The following is a 23,415-nucleotide window of genomic DNA, read 5'->3' as shown; positions in this document are numbered from 1 at the left end:
ATTAAAATATTAATAAATATATAAAATGCATGTGATATTCACATTAATACAAACAGAATTTTAAGATAATGATTATAGAAAAACAGGGTATATATATGAAAACAATATATTTACTGATTTTTATTGATCTATAAGGATACTAAAATAATAAATTGTAAATTTTTTAAACTTGCATAATTATATATTGAACTATAAAATTTCAATTTTAACACATTTTATTATATTTTAAGGTGAATAGGTTTTTTTCATATATTGCAAGGTATAGACACTTGCTTTTAGCAACGTACTATGCTTGTCTCTTTATGAAGATATAACATGAAAGAAAAAAGAATATAGGTGATTATATTATCTCTATATTCATGTTCTCTGTTGTTATAAATTAGTATATTTTATATATACCAAAATTTGAAAAAGGGTAAATATATACCCCTTCTGCAAGCACAGTTGAATAGAATATAGTTTATAATTGTTTTATAAATAGTTTTATATTATATTAAATATTGATAAATACATTTTTTTTAATGCATCTTGTTACAACAACGAAATCGAACCTGTATACTTGTATCCTATCCAACAATATTAAGACTTTGTCGCTGCACTTGCTGTATCCTTTATAATTGCTGCTCTAGATTCTTCTTGCATAGGATGGGCCAACACTTTGTCTATTATTCCAAATTCTTTAGCTTGTGTTGGGCTCATAAAATTATCTCTCTCCATACCCTTTTCTGCGCAAGAGTATAAAATTATTTTATTACATGCAAAAATAATCCTCATTGACAAAAAAAGAAAAGTATATATGTACCTATTTTTTCCAATTCCTGCCCAGTATGTTTTACATATAATTCATTGATCTGTTTTTTCAATTTGAGAATTTCTAAAGCTTGGATTTGAATATCTGTAGCTTGGCCTTGCACTCCTCCCGATGGTTGATGCGTCATGATTCTAGCATTTGGTAAAGAATGACGCATGCCTTTAGTTCCAGCGGCCAAAAGTAGACTAGCCATAGAACAGGCTTGACCTACGCACCATGTGGAGACAGGTGGAAGGACATATTGCATAGTATCATATATACCAAGTCCTGCTGTTACACTACCACCAGGTGAGTTAATGTATAAATGAATCGGATTTTTACTGCTTTCCGATTGCAGGAAAAGGAGTTGAGCGATTACCGCGGAAGATACATCATCTGTAATCTATAAAAAGAACGCTGAATAGGTTGTTTAAAGATTGTGAATTAAGGGGTTTGTTCTTTATTGCTGCACTGGTGAACTAGTGCAGTAAGTTAGAGTAAAACAAAATATATTTGTCTCACTTTAACTTATTGCAACAGTGTGCACTAGTTCATCAGTGCAGCGATAAAGAACAAATCCAAGATTTGATGCATAAAAAAAATTATATCTCGTACTGGACCCATCAGACAAATAATTCTCTCCTTTAAAAGACGTGAATAAATGTCATACGCACGTTCACCACGTCCACTCTGTTCTACTACGATAGGTACATAGTTTAAATTTCTGCTGCTCATTTTCTGTCCATAAGCCTATTACAAAAAGAAAGAAAGAAACAAGGTTATTTGGTGTTAACTTCCACGAAATTAATAAAATAAATTTTCGTTTTTGAAAATTTCTTTATGTGAACAAGATATACTCACATTTGCAGTAATTTGCAGTAAACTGTTCATTCTTCGTAAGATCTTCATTTTCGTAGATGTGAAAAAAATATTCCTAAGAAAAAATTCACAAAATACGATGGTGATTACAATATCTTTATTAAATTCAAACACTTTTGTAGCTTTCTGTAAAAAAATATTGCAAAGAGCGCGATGTCAAATATAACCTAACCTAACCTAACCTTGTAAAAGTATTTTTAAAAATTTGAACGTAGGTTTGTGGGAAGACAATACACAAATGTAAAAAAAAAACTTTTTTATGCATTATTTTATTTCTTATTATCAGATATTCATTGTTATTATTTATTCTGTATAGGTATAGGTTATATTTTACACTATCAAAGTATACGTTTTCTCTCTAACGCGCAGAATTATTTCAATAATTCGCTAATTTCAGTTTCCTAAGAAACATCTAATTGCACGTTGAGATTTTGCGCTTTTTTCACATTAAAAAAAAAAGTTCCGTGCTTTACATCGAGCTCTACAACATAAATGTGAAAATGTACCTTAGGGTGCATTTTCACTTGACGCTGTGACGCTGGATTTCAGCGTCAAGCATCAATAAAAACAAATTGACGTTAGCGTCTGTTGACGCTGGCGTGAAAACAGCCTAGCGTCCAAGTTACAACTATGACAAGCGTCTCGTTCTTCGTTCTCTGAAAGCTGAACAAATCAAGCTTTTTCTTCTTGACGCTAACGTCACAAATCAGATCACGTGATCAATTAGACGCTAGCGACAAATTGATAGTGAAATCGCACCCTTATATTAAAATTAAATCAAACAGTAACTGGTTAACTTCACTTCGCTCACCGGTATATACAAAGTGCAACTAACGCATTTGATATACAACTGACAATGAGATTAAATTAAATTAACGCTTAAACTGACGCTACAAATATTTGATCGATATATCGGGATGGAGAAATCCTTATCTCTTTCGCTCTGATCAATCAAATGATTCAAATGATAGAAATGATTGAAAAATTCACGTGCCATAACAGTAGGAAGGAGGAATAAAAACACGGCCCACAGACGTAATAAAATACGTAGATGGAACATCAGCCACCGATATGCGCGCGCGTTCGACTTTAACCTTCAAGTGGCGCTGCGTCACGTGGTCGCGCGGCGGTCGGAATTCGGCGGCGCGGAGTGGGGGAGAGTGGTGGGGGGATGCGCGCGCGGCGCACGGCGCACCCCCCCCACCACTCTCCCCCACTCCGCGCCGCCGAATTCCGACCGCCGCGCGACCACGTGACGCAGCGCCACTTGAAGGTTAAAGCACAGTATAACTACATACAGTAGTGACAGTGCTAGAAAATCAGCGAGTAAATTTTCTTTTACGCATGCGTTAGCTGTAAGGCTAAGAACATGGCGGACCGTCACGTGATCGACTCACGGCTACATCAAAGGAGCCGACAGCTACTGTCACTACTGTATGTATCACGTTTTATATACTGTTTTATAATTTTATTAATACATTTTTAAAATATACTAACATTAAAAACAGAAAATAATTTGCATTATTATCTTTATCACATTAAAAAAGACTTTGCGTAAGACGTTATCGCGATTCTTAATGTTCAAATGAAGCGCCCGTAAGACTTACAACATGGCTGACCGTCACGTGATCGACTCACGGCTACATCAAAGGAGCCGACAGCTACTGTCACTACTGTATGTAGTTATACTGTGGTTAAAGTCGAACGCGCGCGCATATCGACACGCGCTCTCTCCCTCTCGCCGTAAGCTAATCGACGAATCACAGTCGAGCATTCTCTAAAGTCCCTAGAACATATGGAGGCTAATCGCGGAATTTTCCAGCGCAACTTTGCGTAGAGAGTTTCCCTTCGTTGTCTTTTTCTTCTTTATGGCGTATCGTAACGCTGGGTCCACAATAGGTGATTTAAGCCCTAAGCCTTAACAGTGAGTCCACAATAGGTGATTTAAGCCCTAAGCCTTAAGAAATTGATCAATCGCAGTCAAGTATGAGGAGAAAACTCGACTGTGATTGGTCAATTTCTTAAGGCTTAGGGCTTAAATCACCTATTGTGGACCCACTGTAAGAAATTGATCAATCGCAGTCAAGTATGAGGAGAAAACTCGACTGTGATTGGTCAATTTCTTAAGGCTTAGGGCTTAAATCACCTAAGCCTTAAGAAATTGACCAATCACAGTCGAGTTTTCTCCTCATACTTGACTGCGATTGATCAATTTCTTAAGGCTTAGGGCTTAAATCACCTATTGTGGACCCAGCGTAAGGGTGCATTTTCACTTGACGCTGTGACGCTGGATTTCAGCGTCAAGCATCAATAAAAACAAATTGACGTTAGCGTCTGTTGACGCTGGCGTGAAAACAGCCTAGCGTCCAAGTTACAACTATGACCGGTATTCATAGTCCGTTCTTATATTTAAGATCGTCTTAAGATCTCGTTTAACCAATCAAATGCTCGCATAGCATCTCTTGATTGGTTGAACGAGATCTTAAGACGATCTTAAATATAAGAACGGACTATGAATACCGGCCTATGACAAGCGTCTCGTTCTTCGTTCTCTGAAAGCTGAACAAATCAAGCTTTTTCTTCTTGACGCTAGCGTCACAAATCAGATCACGTGATCAGTTAGACGCTAGCGACAAATTGATAATGAAATCGCACCCTTTATAAGGGTGACAGCTTGCCTTGATACGGCTCTGGATCCCGCGATTCGAGCTGTAGAGAGAGAGAGAGAAAGAAAGAGAGAGAAAGAGAGAGAGAGAGAGAAAAAGAGAGATTGCCTCTTACACCTGAACCCTGAACCGAGGAATGCGTGAACATGTTCTACGAGTGATTGTGGACGCCCAAGCACAGGTTAATTCGGCCGGACCGAAATTCGTGAATAAACATGCAGCCGCGACATTATCGTGAGTGATATCGTTATTGTTATAACGCCCGATCTTATAATGGCAGAGAACCTGTCAAAACGGCCTTCCAAGGGAATCCTGAAGACGTCCAGCAGTTTTGATAATCCAGAGGCGCCTAGGTGAATGCGTTAATTGAGAATCTCAATGCATAACAATAGAGATGCATGCTTATTTTCGTATCTCATTCCGGTTCGTCTTTATTAGACTCATTTGACAAGAGTTTTTTAAGGGCGATCGCGCGCTTTCATAAATTCGTGAAATGAGAAATAGATAAACATAATCGCAAAAATTATTTCTGTACACACACACACACACACACACAACGCGCGCGTCGTGTGTGTGTATATATATATATATATATATATATATTTGATTCGAAATGTATAATATATAAATTCTTATATATAGATATTTTTTATATCATAATTTCTACATATATATTAATAATTTCTTATTGAATATCTCTCTTGAAATTACACACATTTGTTCAGATTCTCGAAAAGTTTTTCTTCTTTCCAAAAAGATTTGTATCCTCTTTTTATCATAGAATAAATAAAAAAAAATATTTTTGGTATCATTATCTAAGGAGAGATGAAAAACTGCAAAAATAATTTTCGAATATTTGCAAGAGTCATAAATTAAGTCATATTATGTGATAACAGATTCTATTTTTAGACATAATGAAAAGCATTATTTGACTTTTCTTTTTTAAATACTTTACGTTAATTAATCAGTAGACCAAATAAAGAAACAACATGGGACGAAATGAATATTATCGCTACTCTTCATCCTGCTGACAAGGATTACGGTCATATGAAGATCGAAGAACCAAAAACTCCATACAACTTTGAAGGCCTCCAAAATGAACATGAATTCGATCAATTAGATGCTAGCACTATCGCAGCAAAGTGAGTAGATATAATATTTATATATTACACCATTTCAGTTTATAATACACAATATATGACTGATTACATATTGGTAAACTATAAAACTCTAATGTAAAGATATTAAAATTTATATTAATTTTGTGCTTATGAAAACTCAGATTAGCTGGAAGTAGCAAACCCAAAATTTTCGAAGAATCTAGCGAAGAGGAAGAGGAGGAAGAAACTCCTGAAGAAAAAGGTGGGAGATGATGTCCTTAGATATAAGGGTATTTTTTCAGATATAAAAAGTGTGTTCTTTGCTAAATGCTTAATGTATTTAATTTTAGAAAGGAGGAGAGTTTTCGAGGCAAAGAGAAAGGGTCATTATCGAGAATGGCATGCCGTACAAATGGCAAGGCGACTTTTAGAGCAAGATGAATTAGAAGAAGACGAGGATGAAAATGGGGAAGGTAAAAATAATGAAGAAAATTCGTCAGAGGAAGAAAGTGATTTTGACACCCGCTTCAAATGCATGCCGTCCTGTGGTAGAAATGAAAAAAAATAAACGAAAACCATTGATTAATAATTTTATTTTTAAATCGTCCACAATTATAATTTCGTGGCAATGATCTTGTCATTGAATGCTATTGCGATTAAAGTGTTTGTTATACATTTGAATGCCCAAACTAAATTTCACATTTTAATCATGTATATACATTTAACAGCTTCACCCTCTGTAAATAAACATTTTAAAAACCTGAATGTTTATAGAATAATCTATATTAGATTTTTTCAAGATTACAGATAAAATAATAGTAATATTATATAATCGTAAATTTTTTAGTTACTAATTTAACTCAAAAAATATTAATAAACACAGCACTTGTCGCGCTTAATGTCCGTCTAAACTTACTTAGATTGCGATATGTAAAAGCTTTGCTCGTCTCGCATATTATTACAGGCCTATCTTTCGTTACTTTACAGAGTTGGTTTTAACAATATTCTTGTAAAATTTAATATCTTTGGAAAAATTTGCAGAGGGATTTACTGTATCAAAATTCGACGAACAATAAGGCTGAACAAAGCGCTCTCACATATAGCGAAAATTTAAGATGCCATATGTAATTTTTACAATAAGAAATATATGTATCTAAAAATGTTAGAATACATGTGTAATATAAGTCCTGTGATTAGCATAGGCATATGCTATGTAACATTCGAATATGTGACCTCGAACTTTCGTTTTTTTTCATAATGCTTGATTTTATTTTCCAAACTCTCTGTAAAAAAAAATTGAGTATAGATTATACACATAGACACACACACACACACACATGTAATAAAATTATCAATTTGTGTAATGTAATTACCAATTAAATGGACTATTTAATTTAGGCCTGTCCAAGTTTATTCGAATTTATATGTATATTCAAGTTTCTCTTTTATTTTTATATACATTCTATTATATATTTTTTCTCCTATACTTTATTCTGTATTGTTCAATCATTTGTGCTATTATTATTTTTTCAATCAATTTGCCCAAACTGATTACAACGCACGGATACAACGAACTATATAATGATTTGGATTAATTTTCTTTTTTTTTATTTTCTATGTCTTATTAAGATTTTTTTTAGCAGAGTAAAGAGGGAAAGTATTTTACTCATGAGCCAAAACTTGGACAGGCTTAATTTAGTAAATTGTATACTGTTGATAAAATGCATAAAAAAATTAAAAAAAAAAAAAAAAAAAAGTATAGAATACATAAAAATGTGACATGTTTAATATATATAAAAAAAACAAAGAATTAAGTATATCTGATTATCAAAATTTTGAATGTCTGTATTATATATATATACATATATAATGGAATAAAATATATTAATAAATTTTGAATAGTATTTGTAGGCATATTGTCTCGAATTTAAGAAACATAGTTCATATTGTAGATAAGTAATACGATAATAAAACATTTTCAAACAACGGACAGCTGAGTTTAAAAAGGACGAATTTGAAATAAAGTCTCGACTTTACCAATAAATTTAATTTTGATCTGAAATTAATTATGCATACTAACCACACATTTCTCGTTTCATTAGTGGCTGATATACTTTCGATCTTACTCCAAGAAGAAGGCAATCGCTTTGAAAATTAGTACTTGCACAACTGATCAAATTTTCTAACTTTGTTAACATATTCTTAATCATTGTAGATCTGCATTTAAAGAAAAAAGAAATTTGATTATGAAATTGATTATGTACAATTATATAGATTATTTCTTTTTTTTTTTCAATAAATATACTTTATAGTATTGAGAGCCCAATCTTGTTGTAATGTCTTGATAGTATTTATTAACTCATTTTTATCAATAAACCATTCTACATCTTCATAATCGCAATACCAGAGATTCAATGGTACTTCATGAGCCATATTATACTGTGGCTTCTGTGGACAAGTTTCAATATTTAAAAGGTTCAAAATTATTTCAGGCTTTTCTTTTCTTTGTCCAACCAGTAGCAAGATACCCATTAAGCAACGTATTTGATGCCAGAGGAAAGCTTGACTTGTGATTTCTAATTCACACATATCATAGCCTTCAAAATAAAAAAAACATTTAATATTTATATCAAAATAAAAATTTATTATATGTATTGTGATAGCTCATAGCAGCCGAAAAAATTAAAAAATTACCTGTAACTTTTTCTGTATTTTGATTGCTCATGGATACTTTTGCATCAATTATAGTTCTCTTGAAGTTAATTACACCATTGGCTACATCCATTTTACAAATATTACGGAAGTCATGATCTCCTATGGCGTACTTAACAGATTTATCCATGGCATCTATATCTAAATTGCTCTTTGGGAAAAAGTACTTATATGTCCTGTATTTGCAGTCAAATCTTGCAGAGAAATTCGACGAGACTGGACACCATGCTATACATCTTATATTTTTTGGTAATAATCTATTTAATATTTTACAATAGGGCAATTCCTCCGACAAATTATTTTGATTTTCTGGTTCCAATCTACTGCGAATGTCTAATGAAATCACTTGAGAGAATGAACTGACACCTTTATCGGTTCGTCCACATCGATGGTAGTTTGCACTTTCACGAGATTCTATGCAACAACTTTTTAACAAAGCATTGAACAAATGATGCTCAATAGTGTCATTGTTATCTTCTTGTACAGTGAAGCCATGATAGTCCCACCCAAGATAATAGAATTTTAAGAGAATGTGCCTTTTATGGTATCTGTGATTAAATTCACAAGATATTATTTTTTAAAAATATAGTAAAAAAATGATACACATACCGTGAGAAATCAAATGACTTTTTTACTCTATCAGGCATCTCTTTCTTTTCCGACTTAAAATCTGTAGTTTTTGTGATTAATGCTCTGAGTTGCTCATTGTGAGCTTCTAATTGTAATATTTTGTCGATTAATTCCTGTAAATCCATAAAATGTAAAATTGTCCATATGCATACAGTATAAATCATAGCATTATAAATATTTATAAATTAATATGAATAAATATAAATAAACATTATAAATATGTATAAATAAATATGTGTAAATATATATGTACATGTATAAATAAATATGTAATGAATAAATAAATAAATAAATACGTATAAATAAATATATATAAACATGTTAAAACACAGAATACACCATACACATACATATAATCAGAAATATATATATATATATATGTATGATATGTATATATATGTCATATATTTATATTTACAATCCTACCGATTTGTCAAATTGTTCCAGTTGTTCTCTCGTGCATTTATTCGTATTAGCACGTTTCATAACTTTTGCCATAATCGTATCTTTTTGATAATATCGAAATATTCTTGTAAGAAATAAATGTGCTTTTTTTGGAGTTATTATCATCGGTTGGTGAAATTACGCCTTCAAAATAAATGTTGCACTTGTCAAATAAAGGTTATGCGCAATACACGCGCGATATCATTGGACGTTTTCTAGCCAATGGCAACGTGTTGTTCGAGCCGGGCTTTACGCATGCGCGTAAGGCAAACGCGGTATCAGTAAAGTATCTAGGATAAACAAATCACCCGCAAAAGATTTTTAAAAAATTTTAAGTATTTATTTGCATAAATATGAATATTAATTATAACAATATATATGCTAAGACTTTTACTTCAATCGAAACGATCAAAATTTACAACTATTTATTAATTCACGAATTAAGAAGAGGATATTTTCGCGCGCGATGTATTTTTTCTTAATTTATTCATGTTATCTCTCTCTCTCTCTCTCTCTCTCGAACACGAATAGTTGCATTAAAAAAAAATTATTTTGATATATTTTGTAAGAAAAAACTCATGATTTTTTGTTTCTGACATAATTCAATATGGCTGCAATGGCTACAACGATGAAAAATAGATAGGAAACAAGAGCAGTGTTTAATAAATATATCTATTATTATTAAGCATAGTGGTACGTTTTTTAAGTAAATTTATTACAAACAGTTAAATAAAATGTAATTTTATAACTTGCAACAAATATAGTCTTTTTCGGAGTCGGTTAACCTATACTTCTTTTGGTTTATCTAAAATAAATTTTATATTTTTTTGTGTGTTATTTATATAGTTTAATTTTATTTTTGCATTACGTTTTGTATGTGAAAATATTAGTAAACTTACATATTTCCTTTCAATTAATTTTTTATAAAAACTTGAATATTGATGTTATTTTGCTTTATATCAACATAAAAGTAATGAAATGTTTAATCAATTTTATCGCAAAATTTGCAATGTGCAGACTTTCGTTCTATATTATTATTTTCTATTTCAGGTTGTTGCTAATGTCTAAAAATGTTCGTGAAATTACTAAAATAGAACGTATTGGTGTTCATTCTCATCAGAGGTTTAGGACTGAATGATAGTTTCGAGCCTCGTAATGTAATTATTTGACATTGTCCAAGGATACTTTTCCTAATTACAACTAATAAAATAATTATCTAAATTTTGTTATTATTAATTACATACTTTATTATAGGTATTCCAAGGTGTGGTTGGCCAGCTTATGGCACGCAGGTGCTGCTGGTATTATTCTGGAGATGATAAAAGATAGTAAAATAGCAGGTCGCTCTTAGCTGAACAATCTAGTACAGGAAAGACAGCTATTGCTATAGGAATGGCGCAAGCCTTAGGTTTAGATACTCCTTTTACATCAGTGGCGAGTCCTGAAATTTATTCCTTTAGAATGAACAAGACAGAAGTGTTAATTCAGACCATTAAAAAATCCATTGGAGTCAGAATCAAAAGAAGAAACAGAAATTATAGAAGGTGAAATCATAGAGATTCAAGTTGATAGATTAGCAACTGGCGTTGGAATGTAAGTTGGCAAATTAAAATTAGGGAACACTTTATCCTAAAAATTGTTTTTTAAATTTTTTGTCCGATGATTTTTCGCCGAATTTCAGCGATTTGAAAATAGTCCAATTTTTAGGATATGAAAAGTGTTTCCTATTTTTTTTTTTTTTTTATTTGAGTAGTATATGATAGTATAGTATATCAATAAATATTATAATGAAGTAGCTATTATTTAACGTTTCATGATCCCGCAGATTTCACGAGAATCAGAGGTACGAATTATAAGAGGTATCTCATGGTATTCCAATCGATTTATTGGATAGTATGATTATTATTCTAACGAGTCTGTATTAGGAGAGAGAACTGAAGAAAATTTTGAAAATAAGATACATAGAGGAAGATTGTGAAATGGCCGATGATGCTCTTACATGTTAACTAGGATCGCTTTGTAAACGTCATTGAAATATGCGATACAATTAATTACAACGGCTTCTCTTGTCATTCGCCGAAGAAAAATAAAAGATAAAAGTGAGTGTAGTGCACATTCGGTACAATTTATTATATGTATAATATATTATATATTATGTCACATATTCCATGATATTGTTGTAATTTTTCAATCAATTATGCTCAGGTCAGTATCGACGATGTGTAAAACGTGTTTATTCTTTATTCCTCGATGAAAGTAGATCTACGCAATTTCTCAAAGAATATCAAGATGATTTTATGTTCAATGAATTCTGTAAGTAGAAAGATATATAATTATTATATATATTATTTCTCGTAACTAAAGTTTATTTTAACTGGAAGAAAGTATAGACGTTTCTTTGTAAGAATACACTAGAGAAGTACATAAATCGAATTTTTTTAAATTAAATTTTGTACTTTTGTATAATAACATTTATTGGAAATAAATTAATTACTATAGAAAAATCTTTTCAAATTTAAAATACGCCATATAAAAAGTGTGCCCAAATATTGTACAACAAATAAAAATTTAAAGAAATAGAAAATTGTTATACAGTTGCAAAAAAAAAAATACAACTGTCATAAATTGACATATAGTGTTCATTGGTATAATTATAATTATGATGTTAGGTTTAAACGAAACAAACATAAATAATCACCAAACCAAACAGGAAATTTTAGACAAGCTCTCTACAATCATCAAATGTTTCAGGATTGCTTTTTCAGAAGGGATTTAAATTATTTTTTGTCGTTTAATAAGTAGTTTTTTCGATAACATCTTTTCTATAGAGAATAAGGCTTCCTATCTAAGATTGTTCTAGTTAAACTCATGGTCTGTGATGATCGAAAGTTATAAGATATTTTTAATAATATGATTAATATGATATTTGGTAATTCGTGTTTTTTTTATTCTTATTATAATAGAGTTTTCTTGTTTGATTTATTTTTGAAGTATTGGTTATTGATTATACTATCAAAATATTATTTATTATAATTTATATATTGTTATTTATCTTTACATTAAATAACTTATTATTTAATCGATAAAGATCTTTCAGGCTCCTGGCTCCTCGCCGACCATGTTGAAATTGTGACGTCAGAGGCGAGAAAACACAAGCTAAAAATTCTCAGGGTGCGAACCCATGCAGCGGAATAGCAGAACGCGGAACCAGCGGATCGCCAATCACCGAGTTATTCCGATAGAACCCTTCGTCGAGCTCTATGGGAATAATTCCGTGATTGGCGATCCGCTGATTCCTCGTTCTGCTATTCCGCTGCATGGGTTTTCACCCTTAGGGCGCAGTCCCATGGTGCGGAACATGCGGATTGCGGAATTGGCGGAACGCTCGTTATTGGTTCGACTTGTTTTACGTTCGTTCCGCCGATTTTTATCCGCAAGTTCTATTTTATCCGAATTTATTTGCGGAATTACTTGTGCGTGTATGTGCGTTAATCAAAAAGACAAAAACACGAGTAAAAACATTAGCGGACGTTCGTGATCATTACTTTGGATAATTTTCAACAAAATTATAAATAATTTAAAAAATGTCATTGGATATAAAAGATAGAAAAAATAATAAATAAATACAGATCTAATAACAGATATTAAAAAATATATATAAAAGTAAAAACGAATAACATATAATAAATTAAACACGCAAACGATCATAATGTTTTAGCAGTTAAAAAAAGGCAATATTGAAAATTAAATGAAAGAGAGATATTTATTTAGTTTAATTTATATTATATAATTTGTTTTTACTTTTATATTTTTTCTTTTTAATTGTTTCTCGTTATTTGCGAATATATACGCCACAAGATTATAAATAAGTTATATATTATTCATATATTGTATATATATAATCGCGCAGAAAGAAATGAAAATATTAAAAGAAAACGAAAATATATTAGATGCGACCTATATTTAGCAAAGAAAGAAGAAATTTTGCCTGTCCTCGAGATAAAGTTCATAGCAATTAACAATTATTATCAGTTTCGAAAGGCTATGGAATTCATGAATTTTGACGGATGTATGCATATATATGTGAATCCGATCCGCATAAATTTGGTTTCCTATGTCCCATGGAGCGGAAAACGCGGAAGCGTAATCTGCGTGAGCCAATATACACTGTTCCGATAGAGATAACAAAAGAATCTATGAGAAAGAATCTTGTGATTGGCCAGCGCCAATTGCGCTTCCGCGTTTTCCGCTCCATGGGACATAGGAAAATGCATTTCAGCGGAACGCAATTGACGGAATGTCTGTGATTGGACGAACTTTCGTTCCGCCAATTCCGCATTCCGCATGTTCCGCACCATGGGACTGCGCCCTAAGATGCCATTTCGAAAAAAAAGATATTTTGATGAAACGGCACTTCAGATGGCTTTTTAGCTTTAGCACACTCTTAAAATATCTCGAAAACTATCCTTTTCCCTTTATAATCAATCAACAGCTGTAAAATGACTGTAATATAAGACCCAGTCCGTCTGCGGTCTTTGCACATGCGCAGTCATTCCGCATAACAAAGTCTGATATCATCACGATCATTTTACGGTTTTTGATTGGCTAAATGATTTGACTATGACAGAATAGGAAATGCACGGGTACTTTCTCTATTTTTTTGTGTATGCTATTTTAAAATCTTGGTAAAATGTAAATTACACTGATTATTATACTTTTACTACCATATGTAATAATCAACAATTTGCGCATTCACGAAAAAAAAAAAAAAAAAATTCTGTTGTAGTCTCATGCTATTCGCTGGCATCACGTTCTTCTATAAAGAGATAAATAATATCTCTTCATTTATTTATATTATATCTTTATTGTATATGTATATGTATATTTAGAGAATTTATTATACTAGAACAACACAAGCGCGCACTACGCGCGCGCCATTCCTCGATCTTCTATAAAAAAGAATGTTTTTATATTTTGTTTAAACTTGATTAAAATTTTTTGACAGAAATCAGCTGATAACTGTCAAAAATATTAATCGAATTAAAAGAACTATAACATATTATTTAAAACATATTACCATTTTAATTTTTATAACATCTTACTATTTTAAAATTTAATTAGCAAATTATAATGCTTTTTTAATCAGCTGATATCTGCCAAAAATTATTAATAAAGCATTAATTTGCTAATTAAATTTTGAAATAATAATATTTTAAAAATATTAAAATGTAATATGTTTTAAAATAGAAATATGTTCAAATAATATGTTATAATTCTTCAAACTCAATTAATATTATTGACAGTTATCAGCTGATTTTTGTCAAAAAATATTAATAAAACCAAAATTTGATAATTAAATTTTGAAACAATAATATGTTGTAAAAAATTAAATAGTAATATGTTGTAAATTATGTATGTTATAATACCTTATCTGCAATTAATATTTTTTGACGGAAGTCAGCTGATAACTGTAATAATAATAATCAGGTTTAAAGTATTGTAACATATTATTTAAACATTACTATTTTAATTTTTATAACAAATTAATATTTTAAAATTTAATTAGCAACCTGACGCTTCAATCAGTTGACTTCTGTCAAGAAATATTAATCGCGGATAAGGTATTATAACATATGTTATTTACAACATATTAACATTTTAATTTTTTTGACATTTTAAAATATAATTAGCAAATTAACGCAATAGGTATTAATATTTTTTGACAGAAATAAGCTGACTAAAATGTTAATTCAAAAATTAAATTTTACAATAATATGTTATAAAAATTAAAATAATAATGTTTTAAATATTTCATAATGCTTAAAACTCGATTGTTATTTTTGACAAAAATATTAATAAAGTAAAAATTTGCTAACTAAATTTAAAAATAATAATATATTAAAAAAATTAAAATAGAAATATGTTGTAAATAATATATTATAATATACTCTCCTTTATCTGTATATATAATATAATACTTTATCTGCGATTAATATTTTTTGACAGATATCAGCTAATTAAAGCGTTAATTTGCTAATTACATTTTAAAATAATGTTTTGTAAATTAAAATAATAATATATTTTAAATAGTATGTTATAATTCTTTTTTAACTCAATTTATATTTTTGACAGTTATCAGCTGATTTCTGTCAAAAAATATTAATCGAGTTTAAATATTTTTATATTATTTTTTTTTAAATATTCTTTTTAATATAAAATAAAAAAATGGCGCTTAGTGCGTGCTTGTGTTGTTCTAGTAATAACAAAATTTCGAATAATTTGTTCAATAAAATTCGATTTTTTTAATAATAATAACTTCATGTGCAATTTATATATGTATATTAATATATGTAAATACCTATAATTATAGTTCTTCATTAGAAAGAGAAGAATCTCTGATCTGCGAATGATAGATATATCAAAAAATTACGATCACGGATTTATTCCTCAGAAAAATTATCGCAAATGTTCCAAATTATCACGAACTAGAACATTTGACGATTTCGTTTCTTTCGATAGGTAAAATGTGGATCTTCCGATAACTAACTATAAGATCAATATTTTCTAGATTGCTAATAAATTTTAAAATTATACAAAAACTTCATATTTAGTTCAAGCAGACTTCGATTTCAATAAATTGTTATAAAAATATCAAAAAAATTACGCATTTTTCAGCGGAAAAAAATATAAATCAAATTTGACTGTAAAATCAAATTATTAAAACGATTTTAAGAACTAATTTATTTTTAATTTATTATTAATTACACAGTTGAAAAATTTGTGTTTCCTTGTTAAAAAAAATGCCCGTTAAAATTTTGTGTTAAATATTTAACACATTCATGTGTTAATTTAACATATTGCTGTTCTGTTAATTAAACTCAATTGTTAAATTATCAGAACTGAAAAAAAATGTAAAAATAACACACTGTGCATCTATTTTTAATATTACACAATAAATATGTTCCGTATTATTAGTAACAAGATTTATTTGTTAAAATTTACAGAAAAAAAATGTTAATTTTACTTTATAATATAAATGGGGATGATAAAATGTACCCGTGTGGAAAATTGTCTCATGAAACTGAGGCAAATGCTTGTGGCTAGCTATTCTAAACTATATTGAATATCTAGCTAGTAATATTATTATCACTTGCCAGATTTTTCCATGTATGTCATACTTTAAATGCTTAGTCAGTGATTACATAGTTATTTGGAGTTAACCATGATATCGTATTCAACTACAAAAATTATATAGTTATTAGATACCTACTAGCTAAATACTAGTCAGTTTTAAGTAAAAAAAAAAATCATGTTTCTCATAATACATATCCAATTTCTACCTATATATTATCTAGTTATTCTGAGTTATAGATGGCGTTATTTAAAACTTATCTAATTATCACCTCATACTTGTCTAGCAAAAAACTTTAATTAAAAATGAAAATTATTTTGTATACCATTTAAACTTTTTATATAAGTAACAAATTTACTGAATGTATCAATTCGAATTTGGCGCAGTGAATAACGCGCACAGATCATAATGTGAAGATTCCAGGATCGAATCTTCGAAGGTACCGAGATTTTTCAGCGATTGCAAAGGTAAAGTAAAAAAATATAATATCAATATATTAATAATTAACCACAAGCATTACAATTCTATCTGATTATTAGCTAATATAACTAGACAGTTGTAGGATACTGATGATTTTTATTTTCCACACGGGTAAAATTAACCATTTTTTTTTTAGTTAATTTTTACATTAAAATTATGTTAATTTTATATAAAATTTATTTCAAATTAGTTGGAGTTTGCATTTATTTTGTGTTAAAATATTAACACAGTATTCGTGTCATCATTTAACATATCCGTATTATGTTAAATTAACACAAAAATTTCTGTGGACCGTTTGGGACAGGTGATATCTGTTAAATTTAACAGAAATTTTTCAACTGTGTACCTAAAAATTACTTTAAAAAACTAATTATTAAATAAAAATATTGCTCTCTTAAATTTCATTGAGGTTTGAACTTTTCTTAGAGAGTATTCTTAAAGATTTGATCTTGTACATAACTCTTTTATACAAAACCATTTTGTTTAATTTTCAAATTTTCAGTATATGTATATTTAAATATTGTATTATGTTTTTGCGAATTTTTCGGGGCCAAACAGAAATTATTTTGTTTCTAGAGTGAGCCATTTCATAATAGTACAATATTTGTATATTTTAATATATAACACAGAAATAATCGCCAGAAAGTTTTAATCGTGTTCATGAATATGTAAATGTACATGAACAAAAAAAAACTAAAATATTTAACACTTATTTGCTTGTCATATATGTATATATATATACATATATATATATTTTTTTTTAGAGAAACTTATGTATTTTATTGTTTTAATGAAAAAGTTAACATATATTTTCTTAAATCTGTTTTTATATAAAGTTAACATATTATTTCTTAACTCCTTTTTCGGAATTGTGCTTTAATTAAATTCTGGCGATTAATCTACATGTACAGATAATGTTATGCATATATGTATACATGCAATACACTCACCGATACGGTGCGGAGCTCTTCAGTACAAAGCGTTGATCTATCACATATAAAAAACGCAATTAAGATGCATATACAAAATAAAAATTTGAACAATAAATTTATATAAATTATATATACATATATGTAATTATATATAAATTATATAATATATTTATTTATATAATTTATTATTTATATATTTATTTAATATATATATTTATATATTATATAAATTTCTTTTAATTATAATCTGCTTACCGCATGATTGCTCTGCCGTTGCCCGATGCCACCCCGGGCCTCCTCGTAGAAGCTTCGAAACACTTGCACTCGCGTTACTTTTTTTCGTTCGCGACGCGCGGCGACGCCCGGATTTTAAAAACCACATTTTCGACGCGTTTCAGTAAAACGCGAGAATCGCAAGAGCTTATTCACGCGCGAATAGAACCGATGCTCTGTTTTCGCGTCGCTGCTTTTCTCGAGGCCCACTTATCGGAGGTGGACCTAACCTCATCGAACGACGATGATGCGGCGACTCCCCCGCGACGCAGGTTAGGTCAGGAGTCGCCGATCGCTATGTTTTATATGTCACAATTCAACGACGTAGAAATCGCGGATCGACAACGCCGAAAAACTCCGGAAACTCGCTTCGAAAGCGGTAATTCGAACCGACCGTGTAGTACACTCGCCCGTGTAATGAAGTCGCCTGCGTATCGACTCGCCCGTGCGATCGCGATCACGATGTCGCTACACGATTTCGCGACGCGATCAGATTTATACGATAATTAAGCACGTTAAAACACTAATTTCACACTCGTACTGTCGCGGACCGACGATGAGCGCGCAAACGTCGATCGCGAACAACGAAAATGCACCTAACAACAGCTGTACAGGTGACGGACGCCGGACTGACACTGCCAGTTACGAGACGCGCAGACGCGCAACACGTCACACGTTGCGACAAGATGGCCGAGTCCCAAGTTGTAGTGGTGGGGGTCGGCTGCGCGGTCCGGGCAACCCGACCTTGGCGTATTGCGCTCCGAGCTCGCATACGCCATACATACGCTGCGACCCCCACCACTATACGACTTGGGATTCGGCCATCTTGTCGCAACGTGTGACGTGTTGCGCGTCTCGTAACTGGCAGTGCCAGTCCGGCGTCCGTCACCTGTACAGTTGTTGTTAGGTGCATTTTCGTTGTTCGTGATCGACGTTTGCGCGCTCATCGTCGGTCCGCGACAGTACGAGTGTGAGATTAGTGTTTTAACGTGCTTAATTATCGTATAAATCTGATCGCGTCGCGAAATCGTGTACCGACATCGTGATCGCGATCGCACGGGCGAGTCGATACGCAGGCGACTTCATTAAGTACACGGTCGGATCGAATTTCCGCTTTCGACGCGAGTTTCCGGAGTTTTTCGGCGTTGTCGATTCGCGATTTCTATGTCGTTAATTGTGAAATATAAAACATAGTGAAATGTAGTGCCCATTTCTTGGAATATCGGCGACTCCTGACCTAACCTGAGTGCGTTGCGGGGGAGTCGCATCATCGTCGTTCGTTGAGGTTAGGCCCACCTCCGATAAGTTGGCCTCGAAAAAAGCGGCGACGCGAAAACAGAGCATCGGTTCTATTCGCGCGCGAATAAGCTCTCGCGATTCTCGCATTTTAAAACGCGTCGAAAATGTGATATCTAAAATCTGGGCGTCGCCGCGACGCGAGCGAAAAAAAGTAACGAGTGCAAGTGTTTCGAAGCTTCTACGAGGAGGAGGCCCGGGGTGGCATCGGGCAACGGCGAAGCAACCATGCGGTAAGCATCAGATAGTAATTGAGAGAAATTTATATAATATTATATAAATATATAAATAAATATATAATTTATATAATTATATATATACATATATATAATTTATATAAATTTGTTTAAATTTTTATTTTGTATATAAATATAATTTGTGTTTTTTATATGTTATAGATCAAGAAACTCTTTGTATACTATAAAGCTCCGCACCGTATCGGTGAGTGTATTGCATGTATATACAATATATGTATAACATTACCTGTATATGTAGATTAATCGCCAGAAATTAATTAGAGCGCAATTCCGACAAAGGAATTAAGAAATTATATGTTAACTTTATATAAAAAAAGATTTAAGAAAGAAAAATATGTTAACTTTTTCGTTAAAACAATAAAGTACATAATTTTCTTTAAAAAAAAAACTAAAAAATATATGACAAGCAAGTAAAAGTGTAAAATATTTTTGTTTTTTTTGTTCATGTGTGTACATTTACATATTCATGAACACGATTAAAACTTTCTGGCGATTATTTCTGTGTTATATATTAAAATATACAAATATTGTACTATTATGAAATGGCCCACTCTAGAAACAAAATAATTTCTGTTTGGTCCCGAAAAATTCGTAAAAACATAATACAATATTTAAATATATACTGAAAATTTGAAAATAAAACAAAATGGTTTTGTATAAAAGAGTTATGTACAAGATCAAATCTTTAAGAATGCTCTCTAAGAAAGGTTTAAACCTCAATCAAATTTAAGAGAGAAATATTTTTATTTAATAATTAGTTTTTAAAAGCAATTTTTAGGTAATTAAAAATAAATTAGTTTTTAAAATCTTTTTAATAATTTGAAGCATTTTACAGTCAAATTTGATATATTTTCTTTTTGCTTAAAAATGCGTAATTTCTTCGATATTTTTATAACATAATTTATTGAAATCGAAGTCTGCTTGAACTAAATATGAAGTTTTTGTATAATTTTAGAATTTATTAGCAATCTAGAAAATATTGATCTTATAGTTAGTTATCGGAAGATCAACATTTTACCTATCGAAAAAAAACGAAATCGTCAAATGTTCTAGTTCGTGATAATTTGGAACATTTGCGATAATTTTTCTAAGAAATAAATTCGTGATCGTAATTTTCTGATATATTTTTTATAATATCTATTATTCGCAGATCAGAAGAACTATAATTATATATATATTAATTATATATAATTAAATATATGTATATTAATTATATATAATTATTATATATATTAATTATAATATATTAATTATGTATAATTTGCAGATGAAGTTATTATTATTAACAGCTGCATTTTATTGAATAGATTATTTGAAATTTTGTTATTATCTTTTTATCGTTAACGATAAAATGATGTATGCATCTTTGTTTTGAATAACACAATTAAATACTATTTTTAAATACTATTTTTACTTTTTTTATTTTGTTACCCATTTTATCTCGAATATATATCAGTATTTCTTTATGGTTGTGTGTGTGTGTGTGTGTGTGTGTGTGTGTGTGTGTGTGTGTGTGTGTGTGTGATAACCTAAATCTTTTACTAAATCGTCCAGGGTGTTGCTCTTCTTTATAATATTAAATTTATAAAAATAATTGCTCTCAATCTCGGAGTAGTGAAAAAAGAGTAATATCGAGTTTTCGTCACTAAACTATTGAAACTATTAAACACATTTTATTGTTTTAATTCATACTTTTACAATAAATTTATATTACGAATGTTTTATAATATATAATGTTTATTCAGCTATGTGAACCTAGCACCCGACTTTTTAAATATTAATTTTTTAAAACGGAAAATGATAGCATTTCGTTTGTAGTTGTTTGTAGTGATTTTCCTTTCGTTTGTAGTTGAGCAGTTCAAAAGTTATAAACAATTGTTTATTCGTCCAAGAGCTAACTTTGTCAATTTTTAAGATTTTTTAAATTTGCTTGCGCAGTCTTCTTTAGAATCGTTTATAGCTGAATAGAACCAGCAGAATAGAAACAAACGATTCTAAAGAAGACTGCGCAAGCGAATTTGAAAAATCTTAAAAATTGACAAAGTTAGCTCTTGGACGAATAAACAATTGTTTATAACTTTTGAACCGCTCAACTATAAACGAAAGGAAAATCACTACAAACAACTACAAACGATTCTAAAGAAGACTGCGCAAGCGAATTTGCGATATCTTTAAAATTAACAAATTTATCTCTTGGACGAATAAACAATGGTTTGTAACTTTTGAACCGCTCAACTACAAACGAAAGGAAAATCACTACAAACAACTACAAACGATTCGAAAGAAGACTGCCCAAGCGGATTTGCGATATCTCAATGTCGGGTGCGAGTCATTTTTAAAATTCTTTTATTTATTAATTGATAAAACTACAAACGAAATTATTGTTACTACAAACATCAACTACAAACGAAATGCTATCATTTTCCGTTTTAAAAAATTAATTTTTAAAAAGTCGGGTGCTAGGTTCACATAGCTAATATATATGCACAATATAATGCAATATAATAACACAAATGTACTTTAATCTTTACGAATCGATAGCCTTTTCAATGCATAAGTAGTAAAATCAATGTGGTCAGACATACCAACCCGTTCTAATGCAAGAAGTGCGAGAAAACATGCAATATATTATACATGCAATATATTATACAATATAATGCAATATAATAACACAAATGTACTTTAATCTTTACGAATTTATAGTTTTTTCGGTGCATAAGTAGTACAAACATAAGTAGTAAAAACAATGTCAGATATACCGAGCCTATTTAATGCAGAAAGTGCAAGAAAACATGTAATATATATACACAATATAATAACACAAATGTACTTTAATCTTTACGAATCTATAGTTTTGTCTACGCACAAGTAGTACAAACATAAGTAGTAAAACCAATGTGGTCAGACATACCGAGTTGCTCTAATTCAAAAAGTGAAAAAAAACATGCAATATATGTACACAATATAATGCAATATAATAACACAAATGTACTTTAATCTTTACGAATCTATAGTCTTTTCGATGCATAAGTAGTACAAACATAAATAGTAAAAACAATATGGTCAGACATTCCGAGCCCTTCTAATGCAGAAAGTGCAAGAAAACATGCAATATATATATACACAATATATAATGCAATATAATAACACAAATGTAGTTTAATCTTTACGAATCTATAGTTTTGTCTACACGTAAGTAGTACAAACATAAGTAGTAAAAACAATGTGGTCAGACATACCAAGCCGTTCTAATGCAAGAAGTGCAAGAAAACATGCAATATATGTATATAGCTATGTGAACCTAGCACCCGACTTTTTAAAAATTAATTTTTTAAAACGGAAAACGATAGCATTTCGTTTGTAGTTGTTTGTAGCAACAATAATTTCGTTTGTAGTTTTATCAATTAATAAATAAAAGAATTTTAAAAATGACTCGCACCCGAAATTGAGATATCGCAAATCCGCTTGCGCAGTTGTCTTTAGAATCGTTTGTAGTTGTTTGTAGTGATTTTGCTTTCGTTTGTAGTTGAGCGGTTCAAAAGTTATAAACAATTGTTTATTCGTCCAAGAGGTAAATTTGTTAATTTTAAAGATATCGCAAATCCGCTTGCGCAGTCTTCTTTAGAATCGTTTGTAGCTGTTTGTAGTGATTTTCCTTTAGTTTGTAGTTGAGCGGTTCAAAAGTCATAAACAATTGTTTATTGTGTTGTTCTAATCCCTTTCTAAACAAGGCATGTAATTGACATTGTTGTTTCGCTTTTCCGCGATGGTTGGCTGTCTCGATTCTCGATTCGCGTTGTGCGTTATATTTATATAGCATCGAG

General features: G+C 30.6%; 3 protein-coding genes and 1 pseudogene across 9 annotated transcripts; 2 read left to right on the top strand and 2 right to left on the bottom strand.

The window, feature by feature from the left end:
• Positions 1 to 430: 430 nt before the first annotated feature.
• Clpp (Caseinolytic protease proteolytic subunit) lies at positions 431 to 2,781 on the bottom strand. 5 transcript variants are annotated; one of them, XM_083042119.1, is made up of 5 exons: positions 2,481 to 2,781; positions 1,652 to 1,724; positions 1,406 to 1,540; positions 803 to 1,193; positions 431 to 725 (listed from the first exon to the last, which is right to left on the bottom strand). In XM_083042119.1, exons 2-5 carry the CDS (start codon positions 1,697 to 1,699, stop codon positions 580 to 582), a joined length of 720 nt encoding a protein of 239 aa, XP_082898245.1. In that variant the 5' UTR covers positions 1,700 to 1,724; positions 2,481 to 2,781; the 3' UTR covers positions 431 to 579. The 5 variants fall into 5 exon arrangements, with proteins under 5 accessions (XP_082898245.1, XP_082898241.1, XP_082898244.1 ...); XM_083042115.1 differs by lacking the exon at positions 2,481 to 2,781 and adding an exon at positions 2,176 to 2,414 and having other exon boundaries at positions 1,652 to 1,795; XM_083042118.1 differs by lacking the exon at positions 2,481 to 2,781 and adding an exon at positions 2,176 to 2,411.
• Positions 2,782 to 4,408: 1,627 nt separating this feature from the next.
• Positions 4,409 to 7,339, top strand: LOC145938488 (protein phosphatase inhibitor 2). Of its 2 annotated transcripts, none has more exons than XM_083042163.1 (4): positions 4,409 to 4,688; positions 5,304 to 5,477; positions 5,618 to 5,697; positions 5,786 to 7,339. In XM_083042163.1, exons 1-4 carry the CDS (start codon positions 4,609 to 4,611, stop codon positions 6,001 to 6,003), a joined length of 552 nt encoding a protein of 183 aa, XP_082898289.1. In that variant the 5' UTR covers positions 4,409 to 4,608; the 3' UTR covers positions 6,004 to 7,339. The 2 variants fall into 2 exon arrangements, with proteins under 2 accessions (XP_082898289.1, XP_082898290.1); XM_083042164.1 differs by having other exon boundaries at positions 4,416 to 4,688; positions 5,307 to 5,477; positions 5,786 to 6,196.
• LOC145938487 (tRNA pseudouridine(38/39) synthase) lies at positions 6,014 to 9,418 on the bottom strand. The gene is made up of 6 exons (XM_083042162.1): positions 9,204 to 9,418; positions 8,757 to 8,890; positions 8,130 to 8,695; positions 7,741 to 8,032; positions 7,516 to 7,652; positions 6,014 to 6,718 (listed from the first exon to the last, which is right to left on the bottom strand). Exons 1-6 carry the CDS (start codon positions 9,345 to 9,347, stop codon positions 6,645 to 6,647), a joined length of 1,347 nt encoding a protein of 448 aa, XP_082898288.1. The 5' UTR covers positions 9,348 to 9,418; the 3' UTR covers positions 6,014 to 6,644.
• An 863-nt stretch (positions 9,419 to 10,281) lies between these two features.
• On the top strand, positions 10,282 to 11,077 carry LOC145938215 (ruvB-like 2; annotated as a pseudogene). The gene is made up of 3 exons (XR_014425691.1): positions 10,282 to 10,378; positions 10,476 to 10,814; positions 11,047 to 11,077. The product of XR_014425691.1 is annotated as a ruvB-like 2 (transcript).
• Positions 11,078 to 23,415: the final 12,338 nt, after the last annotated feature.

The sequence above is a fragment of the Prenolepis imparis genome, unplaced genomic scaffold (genome assembly GCF_030444845.1).
Source record: "Prenolepis imparis isolate NDT839.2.m4 unplaced genomic scaffold, iyPreImpa1.0 SCAF_7, whole genome shotgun sequence".
Lineage (NCBI taxonomy): Eukaryota > Metazoa > Arthropoda > Insecta > Hymenoptera > Formicidae > Prenolepis > Prenolepis imparis.
The sequence above is the reverse complement of the archived record's forward strand: the minus strand, read 5'-3'. Positions and strand labels throughout refer to the sequence as shown.

What these genes read in the sequence shown, in the direction of transcription:
- Clpp (XM_083042115.1), bottom strand. An exon ending in TACTGCAAATTACTGCAAAT is followed by an intron (nt 1,541 to 1,651) that starts GTGAGTATATCT and finishes TTTTTGTAATAG; the next exon opens with GCTTATGGACAGAAAATGAG. An exon ending in TTATTTGTCTGATGGGTCCA is followed by an intron (nt 1,194 to 1,405) that starts GTACGAGATATA and finishes TTCTTTTTATAG; the next exon opens with ATTACAGATGATGTATCTTC.
- LOC145938488 (XM_083042163.1), top strand. Translation starts at nt 4,609, where the DNA reads ATGGCAGAGAACCTGTCAAAACGGCCTTCCAAGGGAATCCTGAAGACG. An exon ending in GATAATCCAGAGGCGCCTAG is followed by an intron (nt 4,689 to 5,303) that starts GTGAATGCGTTA and finishes TTAATTAATCAG; the next exon opens with TAGACCAAATAAAGAAACAA. An exon ending in GCTAGCACTATCGCAGCAAA is followed by an intron (nt 5,478 to 5,617) that starts GTGAGTAGATAT and finishes ATGAAAACTCAG; the next exon opens with ATTAGCTGGAAGTAGCAAAC.
- LOC145938487 (XM_083042162.1), bottom strand. Translation starts at nt 9,347, where the DNA reads ATGATAATAACTCCAAAAAAAGCACATTTATTTCTTACAAGAATATTT. An exon ending in TGGAACAATTTGACAAATCG is followed by an intron (nt 8,891 to 9,203) that starts GTAGGATTGTAA and finishes ATGGATTTACAG; the next exon opens with GAATTAATCGACAAAATATT. An exon ending in AATGAAACGAGAAATGTGTG is followed by an intron (nt 6,719 to 7,515) that starts GTTAGTATGCAT and finishes TTTTTTTTACAG; the next exon opens with AGAGTTTGGAAAATAAAATC.